The sequence below is a fragment of the Mobula hypostoma genome, chromosome 8, assembly GCF_963921235.1.
Source record: "Mobula hypostoma chromosome 8, sMobHyp1.1, whole genome shotgun sequence".
Taxonomy (NCBI): Eukaryota; Metazoa; Chordata; class Chondrichthyes; order Myliobatiformes; family Myliobatidae; genus Mobula; species Mobula hypostoma.
This window is the reverse complement of record NC_086104.1, coordinates 21,949,909-21,971,038: the sequence shown is the minus strand read 5'-3', so window position 1 is coordinate 21,971,038 and position 21,130 is coordinate 21,949,909. Positions and strand designations below refer to the sequence as shown.

At 43.3% G+C, this 21,130-nt stretch overlaps 1 protein-coding gene across 2 annotated transcripts in view; it reads left to right on the top strand.

Annotated features, from left to right (window-relative positions):
* prkd3 (protein kinase D3) overlaps nt 1-21,130 on the top strand; it is a 384,937-nt gene that overhangs the window by 220,041 nt on the left and 143,766 nt on the right. For both annotated transcript variants that reach the window (XM_063055570.1, XM_063055569.1), the window contains exon 4: nt 8,537-8,668. In XM_063055570.1, the coding sequence (XP_062911640.1) occupies nt 8,537-8,668 (132 nt within the window). The remainder of the gene's footprint in view (nt 1-8,536; nt 8,669-21,130) is intronic.

The window sequence follows — 21,130 nt, the reverse complement described above, 5'->3', positions numbered from 1 at the left end:
TAGAGGAGGCTGGATTGGGAGCACTGGACACAATGTACTACCCAAGTGGATTTGCAGGTGAGGTGTTGCCTCACCTGTAAGGACTGTGCTGTGTTCACACAATCCTTCAGATACACAGGTCGGATGGGATCCAGTGATAGTGTCCTCTCCCAGGCCAATATCCCCAAGCAAGATGCCAATCTCTGCTGCTCCCATTTCCCCATGTTGCTCTCTACCCTTCTTATCCAGGTACCTGTCCAGATACTTTTTAAATGATGTTATTGTACTTGGCTCTACCACTACCTCTGGCAGTTCGACAACTACCTAACATCCTCTGTGAGCAAAATTGTCCCTTCATTTTCCTGTAAGTATTTCCTCTCACCTGAAACCCGAGCCCTCTAGTTTTAGATTTCTTTCTGTCCCAGGAGAAAGCCTCCCTTACTTTAGATCCTTCATGATTTTATAATCCTCTCAGGTCACCCTCAGCCTCCTAAGCTCCAGTAAGAACCATCCCAGCCTATCCAATCTCACTTTGCCATTCCAATCAACACCCTGGTGAATCTCTTCTGCATTTGTTTTGGTGCTACGACCACACAAATAATATTCTGAGTGTGGTTTAACTAACATGGGGTGCGTGGTTGTGTAGTGGTTAGCACAATGCTTTACAGTACCAGCGACCTTGGCAAATCTCTTCTGCATTTGTTTTGGTGTAGACTATTATATAAATGGGGAGAAAATTCAAACATCAGAGGTGCAAAGAGACTTAGGAGTCCTCGTGCAAGACTCCCAAAAGGTTAGCTCACAGATTGAGTCTGTGGTAAAAAAGGAAAATGCAATGTTGCCAATTATTTCAAGGGGAATAGAATATAAAAACAAGGAGATAATGCTGAAACTTTATAAAACACTAGTCCTCTGATGGAGCTATCCAGAGCAAGAGGGCACAGCCTCAAAATTGAGGGGCAGCCTTTTCAAACAGAAGTAAGGAGGATTTTTTTCTTAGCCAAAGAGTGGTGAATCTGTGGAATGATCTGCCACAGACCGCGAGTGAGGCAATTCCGTGGGTGTATTTAAAGCCGAAGTTGATAGATTCCTAATTGGTTGGGGCATCAAAGGATATGGTGAGAGGGCAGGTGTACGGGGTTGAATGGGCCCCAGGATCAGCCATGATAAATTGGCGGAATGGACTTGTTGGACTGAATGGCCTAATTCTGCTCCTGCGTCTTACGGACTTTGTACATTCTCCCTGTTACCATGTGAGTTTCTTCCAGATGCTCTGGTTTCCTCCCACAGTCCAAAGATATACTGATTGGTATGTTAATTGGTCGTTGTGAATTTTCTTGTGATTAGGCTAGGATTAAATCGGGGGATTGCTAGGCAGCATAGCGCAAAGGACCGGAAAGACTTATTTTGGGCTGTATCTCAATAAGTAAATGGTAAGTAAAGAGACATAATGTTCCAAATCTTGTACTCAATGTTTTTCCTCTGAATTCAAGCAATATAAATATCTTCTATACTATCCTATTGACCTGTGTCACCTTTTTCAGGGAGGTGTAAACGTGCACCCCGAAGTCCCTTGGTGCATCATTGGTTCTAATACCCCTATTGTTTACTGTATATACCCGAGCAGAATTAGACATGTCAGATGCTTTGCCTGGATTAAATTTCATCTCCCACTGCTCCACCCAATTTTCCAGTTGATCTGTGTTTTTCTGCATCCTTGGGCAATCATCCCTCGTATCTACAGCTCCACCAATCTTCCTGTTATTAGCTGACTTAGTAATCAGACCACAGACATTCTTGTCCAAGTCACACAGAGAGAGCACTTCACTGCTACTTTCGTAAGCCAGTTGATGATCCAGCTTATGTTTCTTTTGTGCTGGGCAGCAAAATTCCATCACCTGCTTTTCTTTTGGTTTATTATTGTCACATGTACCAACATACAGTGAAAAGCTTGTCTTGCATACAGATCAAATCATTACGTAGTGCATTGAACTAGATAAGGCAAAGCAATACCAATGCAGAATTAAGTGTAAAAGCTACCCAACAAAGTGCAAAATCATGATTAGGTAGATTGTGAGGCAAGGATTCATTCTTATTGTACAAGGGGTCCATTCAAAACTTTGATAACAGCAGGATAGAATAGAATAGAACTTTGTCATTTCTCAAGACAACAAGATTGCAGTGCGACTCCAGTCCATGTAAAATAGATATTTACAGTGCACATGGCTTTTTTAAAAAAAGAATCCCATATTTACATGCAGCAAGTGACTTCGAGCCCATAGCACTCAAAGGCCATTGGCAAGCCAATTTGTAGTCTTATTCAGCTGTACAGCAGCTCTCAGGAAGAAGCTGTTCTAAGGTGTTGTGTATCTCCCACCAGATAACAGGAGATTGAATAGACAGTGTCTGGGATGGAATGGATCTTTAATAATGTTATGAGGCATCCAGAGTTATAGTTTATCTCCAGGTCCAGTAGAAGCTGTCCTTGAACCTGGTGATATGTGCTTTCAGGATTTTGTATCTTCTGTCCGATGGGAGAGGGGAGAAGAGAGAATGTCCAAAAAGGGCAGCGTCTTTGATGATGTTGGTTGCTTTTCGGAGGCACCGAGGAGTTTGACAGAGCCCGTAAAGTTGAGGATGGTTCCTGTGATGTGCTGAGCTGCATCTACAACTCTCTGCAGTTAGTTGCAGTCACATGCAGAGCAGTTACCATAGCAAGCTGTTAGACATCCAGACAGAATACTTTCTATGGTGCATCAAAAAAAAAATTGGTTAAAGTCATCGAGGGCATGCTGAATTTCTTTAGCCTCCTGTGGAAGTAGAGGCGTTGGTGAGCTTTTTTGGCTATTGACGATGTTCACACTTGAGGTACTTGAAGCTCTCGACCTTCTCAACCTCAGCAGCTTTGATATAGACAGACAGGGGTGTCTGAAGTCAACCACCAGCTCTTCTGTTTTATTGACATTGAGGGAAAGGTTATTGTCACAACACCATGTTACTAAGCTCTCTATCTACCTTCCTGTACTCTGAGTCATAATCATATGAAATCCAGAGATCTATGCACAATACAACTGTCCTTGCACTGAATCTTTTGTCTACTGAATCTTTTGTCTACTGAATCATAGATCATGTGGTTAGCAAATGACATCAGCTGGATCACTGTGGAAAGAGCTGAGTGAAGAAAGAACTAAGGGAGTTGGGAACATTGGAAATTGTTATTCTCACTCGGCAGGCTGAGCTGCATCCTGGACAGCACTGAGTAACAAGAGAAACTGCTTCATTGGCAAGCTGAAAAATGGAAATGTGGCTTCTATCATCCAGGCGTTAACCTGAAAAAGAATAAAGAAGTTTGGCACATAAAATGTTCATCCGATGAAATTACAGATGATAGCCATTTCATCAACATATTTACAATGTGTAAACATTAACAAATGAATCTGGTATAAATAGATTCCACCATCTTGGGGTGGCACAGGAATGTAGCGGTTGGCGTAATGCTCTGCAGTGCCAACGACCCGGGTTCAATTTTTCCTGCTGTCTGTAAGGGGTTTGTGTATTCTCCCCGTAATGAATATCATTTTCTTCTGGGTGTTCTGGTTTCCTCCCACATTCGAAAGCCGTGCAAGTTTGCAGGTTAATCGTCAGATGGGTAGAATTGGGTGGTGTGGGCTTGTTGGGCCAGAAGGGCCTGTTAACTATGCCCGACTGTTCGTTCATTTCCATGGATGTTGCCTGACCTGCTGAGTACCTCCAGTATTTTGTGTACGTTCCTCAAAAACCTCAATCCTGTTTATGCACTGCTGACAAAACTGAGCAGGCACAGCATGGCTCTTTATGGGGTAATAGATTGTCGACTTTGCTGCCCTTGACTGTTCTGCAGGAGCCTCTCAATATCCTGTGTCCTCTGTACAAAAGGTTGGAGAAGGCATTGGCAGCTGAGCTCTGGAAGAAAGGTCCGTGGTGAAATCGCAGTAGTAAGATTGAATGAAGACAGGATATGGTTGGCAGAAGTCATTCCCCGATCTGACCTTTGGATTGGCTGGTTGCTTTATGGCTAATGTTAAGCTGCATTTCACTGTACACTTCTGAGCTTTCTAGTCACTGCATGATTTCTTCTCAATGTTTAGCTGTTAGCAAGCTCAGTTTTCTGTTGTGTGGCATAATGAATGTAATTAGTAGTCCTCAGTGCCCTTGTTCAAGGCTGTGTTCAGGGGAACATAGTGTTCTATTTCTGGTACTTGTACTGATGCCACTGATTTGATTTGAAATTAGTCCTTGCATCTGGAAGAGCTGAACTGTCACTGAGCCAGAGGCAGGGGCTGGACCATTGGAGCAAGAGCTTGAACAAGATGCAGGCAGTGCTGGAGACCAGGGGTAATGGAGCAAGTCAGTGGATGGATTTGCATGCTGACAGATTGGGCATATACATTTTTTCTTTCTGGGGTATTGTTAAGTATGTGGTACCACGGGACACCAGAGGAGGCTTAAGTTTATTGATGGTACATTGAGGGTGGAGATGCAGCAGTTGTTAGGCAGGATCAGCAAATCCATGCTGGTAACACATTGAAAAACCAAGGCTGAATTTTGCACTCCCAGTCAGCTGTACCGATTACAGATTCTGTGCTATATCATGTGTAAATTAACACGTTTTGAAAATGACAGGGAAGCACTTGTGCAATTAGCCTCAACATTCAGCACATCATTCTCCGCAACTTCCTCCATCTTCAACAGGATCCTCGCACCAAGCATGTCTTTACCTGACTCCCATTCTCTGCCTTCTGCAGGGATCGCACCCTCAATGATTCCCTTGTCCATTTGTCCGTCCCCCAGTAATCTCCCTCCTGCAAGTGGCAAAAGTGCTGTATCTGCCCATTCACTTCCTGCCTCACCTCCATTCAGCCCCTTCAGCTGAGGTAAGATTTCACCTGTCGGGGTCATCTGTTGTGTTTGGTGCTCTCGATGTGGCTTCCTCCACATTGGTGAGACCTGACGTGAATCGGGGAACTGTTTTGTTGAGCAACTCTGCTTGATCTGTAAAAGGTGGAATTTGCCAGTTTGCAGTCGGTTCTATTCCTCTCCCTATTCCTGTTCTGACATGTCGGTCCATGGTCTCCTCTTGTGCCATGATGAGACCACACTCAGGTTGGAGGAGCAACACCTCATATTCCATCTGGGTAGCCTCCAACCTGATGGCATGGACATTAATTTCAACAACTTCCAGTAATTTTTTTTTTCCTTTCTCCCTTCCCTGGTCTTCATTCCTGGCCTCTCACCTCTTCTCCTCACCTGGGTGGCCCTCCTCCTCTTTATCCTGTGATCCACTCTCCTGTCCTATCACATTCCTTCTTCTCTAGCCCTTTGCCTTTTCCACCTATGACCTCCCAGCTTCTTACTTCATCACCCACCTGGCCTCACCTATCACCTTCTAGCTTTTCCTCCTCCCTCACTCTCCTTCCCCTGCCTTCTGATTCTAACATCTTCCTCCTTTCTTTCAAACCATGATGAAGGCTCTCGACCCAAAACATTGACTATAGATGCTTCCTGACCTGTTGAGTTCCTCCAGCATTTTGTGTTGTTGACATTTAAAATACCGAGGACAAAGGGCTACAAGGTGAGATTCTAAAGTTCATTTGGTTTTGTCACAATGGTCTGAATAGATTCCTCCTGTGTTTAAATTGCTGGTAATGAATATTTGTGGTTCACCCCAGCTTTTCAATTCTGAGTTTTCCAGCGGTCCATTTCAGGAGATCTTTTATTAGGTAGTGGATTTTGCCGTGAGCAGTGTTTATGTTGGAACTGTGTATGTTAGCAGCACTGGTTACTGTTTGATTACTCTGCAGTTCTGTGTGTTTACTAGGTCGGTTAATCAGTGATTTGTTTATGTTGCAGCCCATTCTTCCAGTATTCCAGCTCTTTTATTTAATATTTCAATGTCATTATGTCTGATAGGTGGTAACTAAATATACTGTGTTTATCTTGTTTCTTGGTGGTTTGTGAAGCAGAAAGCAGTTGAGAGAGACTGGTTGATAGTTACTTTTCCTTTGGTTTATTGAGATGCAGTGCAGAATAGGCTCTTCTGGCCCTTCAAGCTGTGCTGCCTAGCAACCTGAGCCTAGAATGACCAAATAACCTTCCAATATCTTTAGACTGTGGGAGGAAACTGGAGCACCTGGAGGAAACCCTCGTGGTCACGGGGATAACATACAAACTCCTTGCAGACAGTGGCGGGAATTGAACCCGATTATACAGTATAGCATTGTGCTAATCACCATGGTACCGTTACGTCTTTCTCTCTCACAATTATTTGGAAGTATTTGTTACATTGAAGTTAATAATCCACTTCATGGCTCCCACCATGTTAAATGAGTGGCATATAGGTATAGCAATTAATACTGCTGCATCTCTGCTCCTGTGTTCAGGATTGATCCTGACCTTGTGTGCTGACTGTGAGAAGTTTGCACCTTCTACCTGTAACCACATCGATTCTCCAGTTTCCTTCTGTATCTCAGTGCTGTACCATCAGAGTACAGTACAACTCCTCGAGTGAAGGTGAGTGAGAGTCAGAAGCAAGGGAGTTGGTAGCGTGAGAGAGAGAGTGAATATATGACAAGGAAATATTTGAGGAATGGACTTATATGAACTCGGTGGAATAATCTCCTGTGTCATGAGAAAATATGAGAATGTCGAGAAACTTAGGTTGTTTTTTTCTGAAGCATCAGAGGCTAAGGAGAGGCTTGTGTATTTAGTCCCCTGCGCTACATGCTTTACACTTACGACTGTGTGGCTAAGCACAGCTCCAACCCCCTATTCAGGTTTGCTGATGACACCACCATCGTGGGCCGACTCAAAGGTGATCAGTATACAGGAGGCTGCTTGAAAATCTGGCTGAGTGGTATCTTAACAACAACTTCTCACTCAATGTCAGCAAGGCCAAGATTATAGACTTCAGGAGAGGGAAACCAGAGGTCCATGAGCCAGTCCTCATTGGAGGATCAGAGGTAGAAATTCCTGGGTGTTACTATTTCAGAGGACGTGTCCTGGGCCTTGATAGGAAGGAAGCACGGAAGCACATCTACGTCCTTTGGAGTTTGCAGGATTCAGCATGATATCTGAAACTTTGACAAGCTTCGACTGATGTGTAGTGCAGAGTATATTGACTGGCTGCATCACTGCCTGGTTTGGAAACACCAATGCCTTTGAACGGAAAATCCCACTAAAGGTAGTGGATTCAGGCAAAGCCCTCCCAACATCAACATGAAAGGCTGTAAAAGGAAAGCATCCATCATCAGGAATCCCCACTCCTCTGGACATGCTGTCTTCTTGCTGCTGCCGCCATCAGGAGGAAGGTACGGGAACCTCAGAATTCAGACCACCAGGTTGAAGAATAGTTACTTGCCCTCAACCATCAGGCTCTTGAACAAAAGGGATAACTACACTCAACTTCACTGGTCCCATTATTGAAATGTTTCTCCAACCATTGATCTCATTTTAAGGACTCTTTATCTTATGTCATTACTCATTGCCATTTATTTATATTTGCATTTGTACAGTTCTCTTCTGCACTCTGGTTGATCTTTCACTGATCCTGTTATAGTCACTATTCTGTAGATTGGTTGAGTATACCCACCAGAAAATGAACCTCAGAAATGTATATGGTGGCAAATAAGCACTTGGGTAATAAACTTCATTTTGAACTTTAATAAAGTTTTTATTTGAGAGAGACATGGATGGGGTGGGTGGACGCTCAGGATCTTTTCCCCGGGGTTGGAATGTTTAAATACTAGAGGAGGTGCATTCAAGGTGAACGGGAGAATGTTTAATGGAGGCAAGATTTTTACAAAAATAGCAATAGGTTCTTCGAATGGGCTGCCGGGGTATGGTGGAGGTAGATACAATAGAGGCATACAACATAGAAGAGTACAGTACAGGAACAGGCCATTCGGCCCACAGTGTTGTGCTTGATCCAGCTAAAAAGCAAATCAAAAAGTATCCAAACACTCATCCCTTCTACCTGTACCATTTCTATAGTTCTCCTACCTGTACCATTTCCATATCCCTCAATTTTCCTTACATCCATGTGCCTATCCATAGGTCTCTTAAAAGCTTCTGATGTTTTTGCCTCTACCACCATACCAGATAGCACATTCCAGGCATCCATGACTCTTATGAGTAACAAAACTTAACTCTGATATCCCCCTTGAACCACCACCTCTCACCTTCAACGCATGCCCTTTTGCAGGCGTTTTAAGAGGCCGTTGGATGCATGAACATTCAAGGACTGGAAGGATGCAGATCATGTGCAGGCAGAAGGAGATTCAGTATAATTTAGTATCCTGTTCAGCACAGACTTAGTTCATCAGAGTCCTGTTCCTGCGCTGAACCATTTTCTATGTAGGACAAAGTGGGGAATGTTCTTAATTAGAAATTGTTGAAGGGCCAGATGTTACTAATTTAGTTTTACATAAGTACGTCTTGCGATTGAAAATGAAGTTCAAATATATTTTAGTAGTGAAAGACATTTCTGCAGAAGGATTAATTTTCTTTTACTTTTTACCAGCACTAGCTACTGTTGAAGATTTCCAGATCCGACCGCATACTCTTTATGTGCACTCCTATAAAGCTCCAACCTTCTGTGACTACTGTGGAGAGATGTTATGGGGATTAGTACGTCAAGGCTTAAAATGTGAAGGTGAGAGTCCATTTATACAATGCTTCACAGAAGCTGCTTGTAAGTACATAATAATGTCTCATCTCGTATGTGAAAGTCTAAATTTGACATTCAGCAGAGAAGAGGAGAGCATCTCCCCAATGCTAAATGCTTCCTCCCTTGCGAAGGAAGAAGTGTGTGTTCAAAAACTGTACTCGTTCACCCTGAGCTGTGACGGAGATGAGACCTCTCAATGTATAAAAGAATTCTCTGATTTGCTGATCCATGCTAAACAATGTCTGTACAGATTTCAAGAGTTGATGAAAGTTGATGCGAGGATAGAAAAGTAGAAAGAAAGATCCATAGAGTTGTAGAATGAGGGGAGAAAATAATCCTCTGGTTGTAACTGAGCAGTAGACTTCAGCACAGGAACAGGCCATTCGGCCCACAATGTTGTGCTGAATCAGCTAAAAAGCAAATCAAAAAGATGGGGCTGTGGGTTTGCTGCTGTTGTGTTTTTTCTTAATGCCAGTAGCCATTGCAGGGCTCATGAATGCATCCCAAAATATTTGTGGTACACAGAAGTATAGAATGAATAAACAGCCAACTTTAAACTGCTGTTGATTCCCCGTTTCTCAAATTTGTTTTCAACGGTGACTGGGTTATGCAAATTTTGTGGTCAACAATAATACTATGCATTCATTACAGGAGTGTGTAACAGCCCTCCAACCATATAACCACACATCAGCAATCTTTCTGAGTTACAGCTGATGTCCCTTGTTGTGCCCTAATATCTACATTACAACCCCTGCCCCACCCCCCCCACTTCCACTTTGACAATGTGAATGCACCAGTCTGTGTGGTAAAATATTTGTTAAATTCAGCTTCACTTAGTTGGTCGAGCACTTTGCGGTTTTGTGTTTCAGAGAACCAGTCCACAGGTGCCTCCAAAACAAGCTGACAGGACCAAGAAAGTGATCCGGATTTCCAGGCCTACGCATTTGCCTCCCACCCCACCTGGCTAAACTTGTTTCTTATCTGGTCTTTTGTCTCATCATTTTTATCAGACCTTGTGGTACATTCCAAGATGGTACAGCAAAGAATAGATATGGAGCAATCTCAGATTGTTTAAAGTGTGAAATTTCATATATTCTGAAGTAATCCCAAAGTGCAAGTGTATGTGTATATAATTATTTATTTTAAAATTTAATTTAGTGATACAGCAGGGAGCATTTCCTTCTGGCCCTTCAAGCCACGTGTTCCAGCAAACCCACAACCCTGATTTTACCCTAATCTAATCACCGGACAATTTGCAGTGAGCAATTAACCTACCTGAAAATGCCTTTGGACTGTGTGAGGAAACCAGGGTATTACACAGGGAAGGTGTACATGATACAAAGATAGGTGGAGGGGCAGGTAGTTTTGAGGATGCAGAGGGGCTACAGGAGGACTGAGACAGATTAGGAGAATGGGCAAAGAAGTGGCAGATGGAATACAGTGTCGGGAAGTGTATGGCCATGCACTTTGTTAGAAGAAGTGAACGGGTTGGCTATTTTCTAAATGGAGAGAAAATATAAAAATCTGATGCACAAAGGGATTTGGGAGTTCCTGTGCAGGATTCCCTGAAGGTTGATTTGCAGGTTGAATCTGTGGTTGGGGGGCGGGGGTGGAAGGCAAATGTGATGTTAGCGTTCATTTCAAGAGGACTAGGAAACAAAAGCAAGGATGTAATGTTGAGACTTTATAAAGCACTGGTGAGGCTTCACTTGAGTATTGCGAGCAGGTTTGGGTCCCTTATCTTCGAAAGGATGTGCGGAAACTGGAGAGGGTTCAAAGGAGGTTCACAAAAATGATCCCAGGATTGAGCAGCTTGTCATACACTGGCATGCAAAAGTTTGGGCACCCCGGACAAAATTTCTGTTACTGTGAATAGCTAAGCGAGTGAAAGATGAACTGATTTCCAAAAGGCATAAAGTTAAAGACGGCACATTTCTTTAATATTTTAAGCAAGAAAACTTTTTTATTTCTACTTGGTAACACCCCCTTTGGCAAGTATCACAGCTTGTAAACGCTAAAAAGTTCTATTTTAACTTCATCAGTCCACAGGACTTGTTTCCAAAATGCATCAGGCTTGTTTAGATGTTCCTTTTGAATAGAACTGTTTGGCTGCAATGAGCAAAGGTATGTTTGGAGAAAAAAAGGTGCAGAATTTCATGAAAAGAACCCCTCTCCGACTGTTAAGCACGGGAGTGGATCGATCATGCTTTGGGCTTGTGTTGCAGCCAGTGGCACAGGGAACATTTACTGGTAGAGGGAAGAATGAATTCAATTAAATACCAGCAAATTCTGGAAGCAAACATCACGTCTTCTGTAAAAAAAAAGCTGAAGATGAAAAGAGGATGGCTTCTACAACAGGGTAATGAACCTAAACACACCTCAAAATCCACAATGGACTACCTCAAGAGGTGCAAGCTGAAGGTTTTGCCATAGCCCTCACAGTCCCCTGACCTAAACATCATCGAGAATCTGTGGATAGACCTCAAAAGGGCAGTGCATGCAAGACGGCCCAAGAATCTCACAGAAGTAGAAGCCTTTTGCAAGGAAGAATAGGTGAAAATCCCCCAAACAAGAATTGAAAGACTCTTAGCTGGGGTGTTACTAAGTTCTGCCGTGCAGGGTGCCCAAACCTTTGCTTCGGGCCCTTTTCCTTTTTAGTTATTTTGAAACTGTAAAAGATGAAAATAAAAAAAGTTTTCTTAAAATACCAAAGAAATGTGTCATCTTTAACTTTATGCCTTTTGGAAATCAGTTCATCTTTTACTCTCTTAGCTATTCACAGTAACAGAAATTTTGACCAGGGGTGCCCTGGCTCTGGATCTGTACTCACTAGAATTCAGAAGATTGAAGGGTGACCTCATTGAAACCTATTGAATGGCAAAGGGCCTTGATAGAATGGATGTGGAAAGGATGTTTCCTGTGGTGGGAGAGTCTAAGACCAGAGGGCACATCCTCAGAATAGCGGGACATCCTTTTAGAACAGGGATGAGGAATTTCTTCAGCCAGAGAGCGGTGAATCTATGGAATTCATTGCCATAGGCAGCTGTGGAGGCCAAGTTTTTTTTTGTGATTTTAAGGCAGAGGTAGATAGATTCTTGATTGGTTAAGGCATGAAGGGATACAGGGAGAAGGGAGGAGATCGGGGCTGAGAGGAAAAACAGATCAGCCATGTTGAAACGGCAGAGCAGACTTGATAGGCCAAATAGCCTAATTCCACTCCTATATCTTCTGATTTTTATACTTTACTTCATACTTTGTACTTTATTGTTGCCATACAATTGATACTAGAACGTACAATCATCACAGCGATATTTGATTCTGCGCTTCCCGCTCCCTGGATTACAAATCGATAGTAAATATTAAAAATTTAAATTATAAATCATAAATAGAAAATAGAAAAATGGAAAGTAAGGTAGTGCAAAAAAACTGAGAGGCAGGTCCAGATATTTGGAGGGTACGGCCCAGATCCAGGTCAGGATCCGTTCAGCAGTCTTATCACAGTTGGAAAGAAGCTGTTCTCAAATCTGGCCGTACGAGTCTTCAAGCTCCTGAGCCTTCTCCTGGAGGGAAGTGGGACGAAAAGTGTGTTGGCTGAGTGGGTCGTGTCCTTGATTATCCTGGCAGCACTGCTCCGACAGCGTGCGGTGTAAAGTGAGTCCAAGGATGGAAGAATGGTTTGGTACAGAGACTCCTTACAGAACAGATCCGGAATTGAACTCTGAATTGGTCCAAGCTGTAATAATGGTAGATAGCCGTCAATTCCAGGGGATCGTAGGTTTGCGCCTCTGGTGGACTGTGTCCTCTCCAGGGCGCAAGCCTGGGTGGGAAGATTTGAAGAACCGGCTGTCACCCATGCAGCAGGTTTCCCCTCTCCACGTCACTGATGTAGTCCAAGGGAAGGGATGCTTGGCACCAGTGTCATCACAGAGGCTGCCAGAGTAAAGGTGTAAACAACATCAAACTGCCTTAGGGACCTCAGCTCCAGATTTCTTCCTCAGGGTTTACTCCCAAAGCCCTTCCCATGGGTGGGTATGGCCACAAGGCAGCGGAGGTTTAAAATCAGAGTTTTCTTACCCCTAGGCGGGCTGCTGTCCAAGGCTGACAAGCCCCACCTACCCGAAGGGAGTTATAATAACTGTAATAGCATCATGCTAACTGCTACACTACAATGGTGTCCAAATAGCAAAGAGTAAAGGAAATATGAATTATCGATCAATGGGGAAACATGTTTTACAAGTGTCCTAAATTAACCTTTAAAACAGATCCATTATCCTTGCCAAATAAGTTTAGAACTTGAGTTTCACTTCAATTGAAGTAACTATTTCCCTCTTGTGAGATCTGTACATGTTTATTTGGCCAATTGTGAATCGAGTACAGTGAGAGGAGTTTTAAACAATACTATTGCTTGGGTAGAAAATGTTCTCGTATACAGACTTCAGGCATCAGTGTGCTCACCGTCTGATTTGCCAGAAATCTGTCTGCTGTTGCAACACACTGAGTGGGGAGCATGAAAACAGGAGCAACGTGATTCGCCATGGCACACATCTGCCAAACCAGAAAACTATTCAAAGTTAGGCGGTTTCGGGGAAAAAATACATTGCAATTTTTTGATAAATGAAAATATATATTTTCATGGACTATTTTTATTTAAAAAAAAAATGCGTGTCATCTTTTTTAAAAATAAATTCAGGTACAGAGGAGATGTCAGGGGTAAGTTTTTTTACACAGAGTGGTCAGTGTGTGGAATGGGCTGCCAGCGGCGGTAGTGGAGGCAGAAACAATCGGGTCTTTGAAGAGACTCCTGGATGGATACATGGAGCTTAGAAAAATAGAGGGGTATGGGTAAGCCTAGGTAGTTCTAAGGTAAGGACATGTTCGGCACAGCTTTGTGGGCCAAAGGGCCTGTATTGTGCTGTAGGTTTTCTATGTTTCTACCTGCAAAGGTATTCACTTTCAAAGGAAGCATTGCAGAAGCTAACTTGACTTGTCAGAACTGTGGAGGATTAATATTCCAGATCACTCTCCAAATATGGCTTTGGGAAGAGAATGATTTAATGGTGAATGATTCACTTGCTCTTTGAACATCTGCAGAGACCCAGTAGTGCCACCTACTGGTGGTGGTCAAAGTATCAATCTTTGCAGATGTAGAAGACCTTAAAAGTTCAAAGTCAATTTATACACTCAAGAAAGTCTGCAAGTGCTGGAAATCCAAAGCAACACACACAAAATGCTGGAGGAACTGAGCACATCAGGCAGCATCAATGGATATGAAAAAAACATTTTGTGTTTCATTCAGAGAGCTTTCTTATGTCGCCATATACAAGACTGAGATTCACTTTCTTACAGGTATGCTCAGTAAGTCCAATAATCATAATAAGATCAGTGAAAGACTGCACCCAGCAGGGTGGACAATGAGTATGGAAGAGACGACCATCTGTGCAAATATTAAGAAAAAAAATAATAATCATAAAAAATAAATAAGCAGTAAATAATGAGAACATGAGATGAAGACTCCTTGAAAGTGAGGAAGTAACATTCTTTAGAAATACTTGCAGTGAATTGGGGAAAAAAAAGGAAGAATTAAGAAATTGCCTTTTTTATCATTCACGGACGACTTAACTCATTCCAAACGTGAAGAACTTTGACATGTATGTGAACAAGGCATTGTTGGTGTGTCAGTGTATGAAGGAAAACACGACTAATTTTTCATTCACAAAGAAGAGAAAATCTGCAGATGATGGAAATCCAAGCCACACAAAAAAAATGAAGGAACTCAGCAGGCCAGGCAGCTTCTATGGAAAAAAGTACAGTTGACGTGTCAGGCCGAAACCCTTTGGCGGAACTGGAGAAGAAAATATGAGCAGATTTTAAAGGTGTGGGTAGGGGAGAGAGAAACACAAGGTGATAGGTGAAACCAGGAGGGGGGAGGGATGAAGTAAAGAGCTGGGAAGTAGTTTGGTGAAAGAGATACAGGGCTGGAGAAGGGAGAGTCTGATAGGAGAGGACAGAAGGCCATGGAAGAAGGAAAATGGGGGAGGAGCACCAGAGGGAGATGAGATAAGGTGAGGGGGGAAAAGGGGAATAGTGAAGGAGGGGGGCGGGGGCATTACTGGAAGTTTGAGAAATCGACGTTCATGCTATCAGGTTGGAGGCTACCCAGAAGGAATAGGAGGTATTTTCCTCCAACCTGAGTGCTGCCTCATCGCGACAGTAAAAGAGGCCATGGATTGACATTTCATTTCAATGATTTCAAGTTCCCTGGCCCCCTTCATCTTATTTTCACTATGGATGTCCAGTCCCCATACACCTCCATCCCCCACCAGGGAGGCCTCAAAGCTCTCCATTTCTTTCTGGACACCAGAGCCAACCAGCTCCCCTTCACCACCACTCTCCTCTGCCTAGCGGAACGTCCTGACTCTTAATAATTTCCCCTTTGGCTCCTCCCACTTCCTTCGAACAAAAGGTGTCGCCATGGGCACTCACATGGGTCCCAGCTCTGCCTGCCTTTTGATTGGCTACTTGGAGCAGTCAATGTTCCAAGCTTACACTGGTGTCTGTCCCCAATTTTTCCCACTCCACATCGACAACTACATTGATGCTACTTCCTGCACCCACGTGGAGCTCGTCAACTTCATCAACTTTGCCTCCAACTTCCATCCTGCCTTCATATTTACCTGGTCCATTTCCGGCACCTCCCTTCCTCTTGATCTCTCTGTCTCTATCTCTGGAGATAGCTTATATGCTGATGACTATTATAAACCAACGGCCTCTCACAGCTACCTGGACTATACCTCTTCCCACCCCGCTACTTGTGTGTTTGTGTGTGTATATGTGTGTTTTTTATATATATATATATATATATATATATATATATATATATATCTGTCTATCTATCTGTCTGTCTGTCTATCTATCTGTCTGTCTGTCTGTCTGTCTGTCTATTTTTAAAAAAAATCCCCTTCTCTCAATTCCTCCATCTCTGCCACAACTGCTCTCAGGATGAGGCTTTTTATTCTAGAACGAAGGAGATGTCCTCCTTCTTCAAAGAAAGGGACTTTCTTTCCTCCACATTCAATGGTGCTCTCAGCTGCATCTCTTCCATTTCATGCACGCCTGCTCTTATCCCATCTTCTTGCAACCTTACCAGGGATAGGGTTCCTCTTATCCTCACCTACCCCCCACTAGCCTCCGCATCTAGCACGTAATTCTCTGGAACCTCCACCATCTCCAACAGGATCCCACCACCAAGCACATCTTTCCCTCTCCCCCCATTTTTGCTTTCCACAGGGATCACTCCCGACACGGCTCCCTTGTCTATTTTTCCCTTCTGGCACTTAACCTTACAAGTGGAACAAGTGTTACACTTGCCCCGACATCTCCTCCTTCACTACCATTCAGGGCCCCAAACAGTCATTCCAGGTGAGGCAACACTTCACCAGTGAGTCTGTTGGGATCATATACTGTGTCCGGTCATCCCGGTGTGGCCTCCTGTATATTGGTAAGACCCGACATTAATTGGGAGACTGCTTCACTGAGCACCTGCACTCTGTCCGCCAGAAGAAGCAGAATCTCCAGTGGCCACACATTTTAATTCCAATTCTCATTCCCATTCGGATATGTCAATCCATGGCGTCCACTGCTGTTGCAATGAGGCCTCACTCCGGTTGGAGGAACAACAGCTGGATAGCCTCCAATCTGATGGTATGAACATCAATTTCTCAAACTTCTGGTAATGCCCCCCCCCCACCTCTCCTTCATTCGTCATCTCCCTTTCCCTCTCTCACATTGCCTGCTCAATGCTTCCCTCTGGTGTTCCTCCCCCCCTTTTCTTTCTTCCATGGCCTCCTGTCCTCTCCTATCAGAACCCCCCCCCCTTCTCCAGCCCTGTATCTTCTTCACCAATCAACCTCCCAGCTCTTTACCTCATTCCTCCCCCCTCCCAGTTTCACCTTTCACCTCGTGTTTCTCTCTCCCCTCCCCCCAGCTTTAAAATCTACTCATCTTTTCTTCTCCAGCCCTGCCGAAGGCTCTTGGCCCAAAATGTCATCTGTACTGAGTTCCTCCAGCATTCCGTGTGTGTTGCTGAGGGAATTTCCAGCATCTGTAGATTTTCTCTTGTTTGTGATTGGATTAATCAAGGATCAAGTTTAGTGGCCATGTGTGTTCGGAAATTGCTGTGATGTGTTGGTCAGAGTGCAACCTGCAACACTAAAGAGCAACATCCAACAATGATGAAGAAATATATAGTGAATAATGTTAGTTAAAATATGGATATGGAATAAAATGTGCATCACACATAAATTACCAGCATGCATTTACAATGTAGTTTCAAGCATATAGTGATCTTGTCCCTTGTTTTAAAATGCCTCTTGCTGCTTATATAGACACAGTTGAGCAAGAACTCCTGTTCTGTCATTAACCTCAGATCCTGGCGATGAAAATAACCTGTTGTCTATGCAAGCCTGTTGGCCAGCGAGGGAAGCTATAGCTGAACGAGTGGTGTTGCTTGTTCATGGGAGATCTGCCTTATTGGGTACAACAGAGGGAGGCCTCTCCATCAGTAAGAGAACAGCGTTGGATTCTGGTGTTTAAAACCAAGGTTCTTTTAGAAGTCGGGGAGGAGGCACAAAGCCTGTCGCTTCATGGTAATTTTATTTGGGGTTGATAGAACAGGAACAGAACAGTGGCAGATATCTACTAACCAGAGAGAGAGAAAGCAACAAAGATGGCGCCTAGCATCAAAAAACTCTTTATACCACAGAGATAAAAAAAATATGGTGTTCAAATCTATAGATAAGAGATAACCAGTTAGAAAGTACTTAATACTGCAGTGGGTTGTACAGTAGTGTAATGGTTAGCATCATGTTTTACACCACCAGTGACCGAGTTCATTTCCCACCGCTGCCTGTAAGAAGTTTGTACGTTCTCCCCCGTGACCGTGTGGGTTTCCTCGGGGTGCTCCAGTTTCCTCCCACAGTCTAATGACATACCGGTTTGTTTGGTTAATTGGTCCCATGATTAGGGGAGGATTAAATCGGGGGATTGCTGGGTGGTGCAGCTCAAAGGGCCAGAAGGGCCTACTCCTCACTGTATCTCAGTAAATAAGTAGAAAGAACTTATTCAAGTAGGGCAGAACAAAGAAACTTCCAGAGCTTTCCAGAATTATACTTCGTATAGCCACTGGTGGCATATTAAAATGTTATATGCAGATAATAGCTACTAAGAATACAAGCAGTTAATTAATTGTTAAACTGCAAAGTAAGTAACAATTAAACAGTCCTATCTAAGAATTAAACAGTTGGATCCAACACAGCAATAGGATTTTAATTTGTTCGTGCACTCATGCTGGACGCTTTTGAACTTTGAAGTTTATTTTCAACTTGGCTGTCTTAACTTTCATGACTGTTCCTTGACCTGTTACATTTTCAAGGATTACTTTGGTGATGGATTTGGCGTGCTGCTGTTCTGAGATTGCATTTTAATAATACGGGGTGGTTGCCTTTGGAATCCAAGAGTTGTTCCAACCCAGATTTAAAAGATTAAAGTCTCTTCTCTTTGACAGTAAGGGTTCTTATTAAAAGGAATTGGCTAAGGCCACAGCCTTAGATTGCCTATAAATCTGCACAATTGGGAATATTCCGGCAGTAACTTTCTTTGCGGGGATACAAGGACAAACTGGCTTAGAAGTTTAAAAATTCACGCTGCTGTGCCAGGCATGCGTGGCATCCAAGAAACAGAACAAAGGTTGGCCAAATGGTGAACAATCCTTTTATTTAAAAAAAAGTTTGAAACTTTTAAAAGCAAAAACACTAAATTTGATCATGGTCATGAAAGTGCAATGTGCTAGTGGCTTGGTGGCAGCTTTTAAATTGAAGTTGTGGAGCACCAAGTATTTGATCCCACATCTAACTAAACAGACCAATGGTTGCTATTAGTAAATCGAGGAATTACTGAAGGAAGCTTTGAGCAGTGAAGCCATAAGACTGGAATGCTGGAAGTGCAATGGACTTCACAGTAACTGGAGAAGTGATGAACTTGGCTGATAAAGATCAGACAACTCGATGGAATTCGTTGCCATAGGCAGCTGTGGAGGTCAATTCATTGGGTGTTTTTAAGGCAAAGGTTGATGGATTGGTCAGGGCATGAAAGGATACGGGGAGAAGGCAGGAGATTGGGGCTGAGAGGAAATATGGATCAGCTGTGACGAAATGGTGGAGCAAACTCAAAGGCCCAAATGGCCTAATTCTGCTCCTATATCTTATTGTCTTCTGAGGGAAGAAATGATGTAAGAATGCTCTCTTCAGGTGAAAAATGAAGCTTATTTACAGACTCGTGGGAATCCTTGACCCATGATTGAGCTAAATAGAAATGTACTATTTGGGAGGGCTCGGCTTTGTTGAGGACACAATGTTGTAAACAACCCACCCACCTGCTCAGTCAAGCATCACTTGCCCCCATCGATGGTGTGAGGCCTTTGGATCTTGCATGGTTCTGTTCAGCTACATTGAGAAGCCACAGTTCTGCAATGCAGCAAACAATTTTCTCTTTTGTGAAACTGCTGAAAAAGGATGAAGAGTGGGAGGAAAGTTTGACACACAGAAATCTGGAAGAAAATCTGTTGGCTTTTGGAAAAATTTAGGTTAATTAAATAAAGGCCATACTATGTTTGATTAATGTCTGTATTTTCAAGTATCGCTGAGGGTGGTTAAGAGTCAGGAAGTGCAAGTTATTTGTGCTGAGTTTCAAAGAATCTTGTCTTTTTTCCTCAAACACAGGACTATGTAATTGTGACAGAATTCAGAAGCCATATTCAGTTCTACATTATGTGTTTAGTCCTTGCAGCAAAAGAAAATAGACAGCTACTCGATAATCTTTAAATGATGTTATTTGGCATTTGGAATCAAGAAGGAATGAGGAAGGTAGATTTGTGAGAAAATTGCATGAGTTGTTACAACCGTGTAGCTGCAGGTGTCCCACAGGAGGAGACACTGCACATGCTGTTTTCTGATCTTTATTTAAGAGTCCTGTTGTTGTTTCTCCACACCGTATGTAATTTATTTATTTATGAAACTAGTAATTTAGGATCTGTGTTCTTATTCGTCGTCACTGTGTAAAGTGACCTTGTTTCGGCCTGTTTGAGTAGTAGTTATCCATTTTGTGGTCAGTAGATTGGTTTCACTGTTCATTTGAGGGAAGTGCTTGGGATCTTTTTGACTTGAGGTGTAGTAGTTTTGCTGTGGGTAGCTGTGGTGGATTATTGGAATGGATAAGCTATCCCTTGAGATGTTGTGTTTCTGTTATTTTTTTTGTCACTTGGCATTGAAAGCACAGGGTCCTCTGTTTTATCAGCTTTTATCCTCCACAGTCTCCATCATCACTGGTGCCCTCTGTTCTGCTCGCTTCATGCTTGTGACTGTGAGGCTAAGCACAGCTCCAATGACATATTCAAGTTTGCTGATGACACCACTGTTGTGGGCTGGGTCAAGGGATTTGGCGGAGATTGAAAATCTGGCCGAGTGGTGCCACAACAACCTCTTACTTGGTGTCAGCAAAATCAGGGAGCTGATGGTTAGCTTCAGGAGTGGAGGGGGTCCATGAGCCGGTCCTCTTGGGAGGATCAGTGGTGGACACGGTCAGCAGCTTTAAATTCCTCAGTGTTACCATTTCAGAGCAACTGTGCTGGGCCCAGCGCGCAAATACAATTGCGAGGAAGGCACAGCAGTGTTGGCACTTCCTTAGGATTTTGCAGGGATTCAAAGTTCAAAGTAAGTGTATTATCAAAGTACATATATGTCACCATATATAACCTGCAGATTCATTTTCTTGTGGGCATTCAAAGTAAATCCATAACGGAATAATGGAATCAATGAAGGAAAGACTGAACCAAATTGGGCATTCAACCAGTGTGCAAAAGACAACAAACTGCAAACACAAAGTGAAAGAATAATAAGCAATAAATATCAGGAGCATGAGATGAATTGTCCTTGAAAGAGAGTCCATAGGTTGTGGGAACATTTCAAGTGGAGTTGAGTGAAGTTATCCCCTTTGGTTCAAGAGCCTGATGGTTGAGTGGTAATAAGTGTTCCTGAACTTGGTGGTGTGAAGTTGTGTACCTTCTTCCTGATTGCAGTAGTGAGAAGAGAGCATCTGCTTGGGTGGTGGGGCTCTCTGCTGATGGATGCCACTGTTCTGTGACAGTACTTCGTGTGGATGTGCTCAATGGTGAGGAGGGCTTCACCTGTGATGGACCGGGCCCCACACACTACCACCTGTGGGATTCTGTGCCCAAGGACATTGTAGCCTCCTCCAGCTGATATACTGTCCACCACACATCTTTAGCCAGGGGATGTTAAATCTGTGGAATTAATTGGCAGGTGACTGTCGAGGCCATGTCGTTGGGTATAGGTTCATGATTAATAGGGATGTCAAAGGGGGTGCCAGTAATCT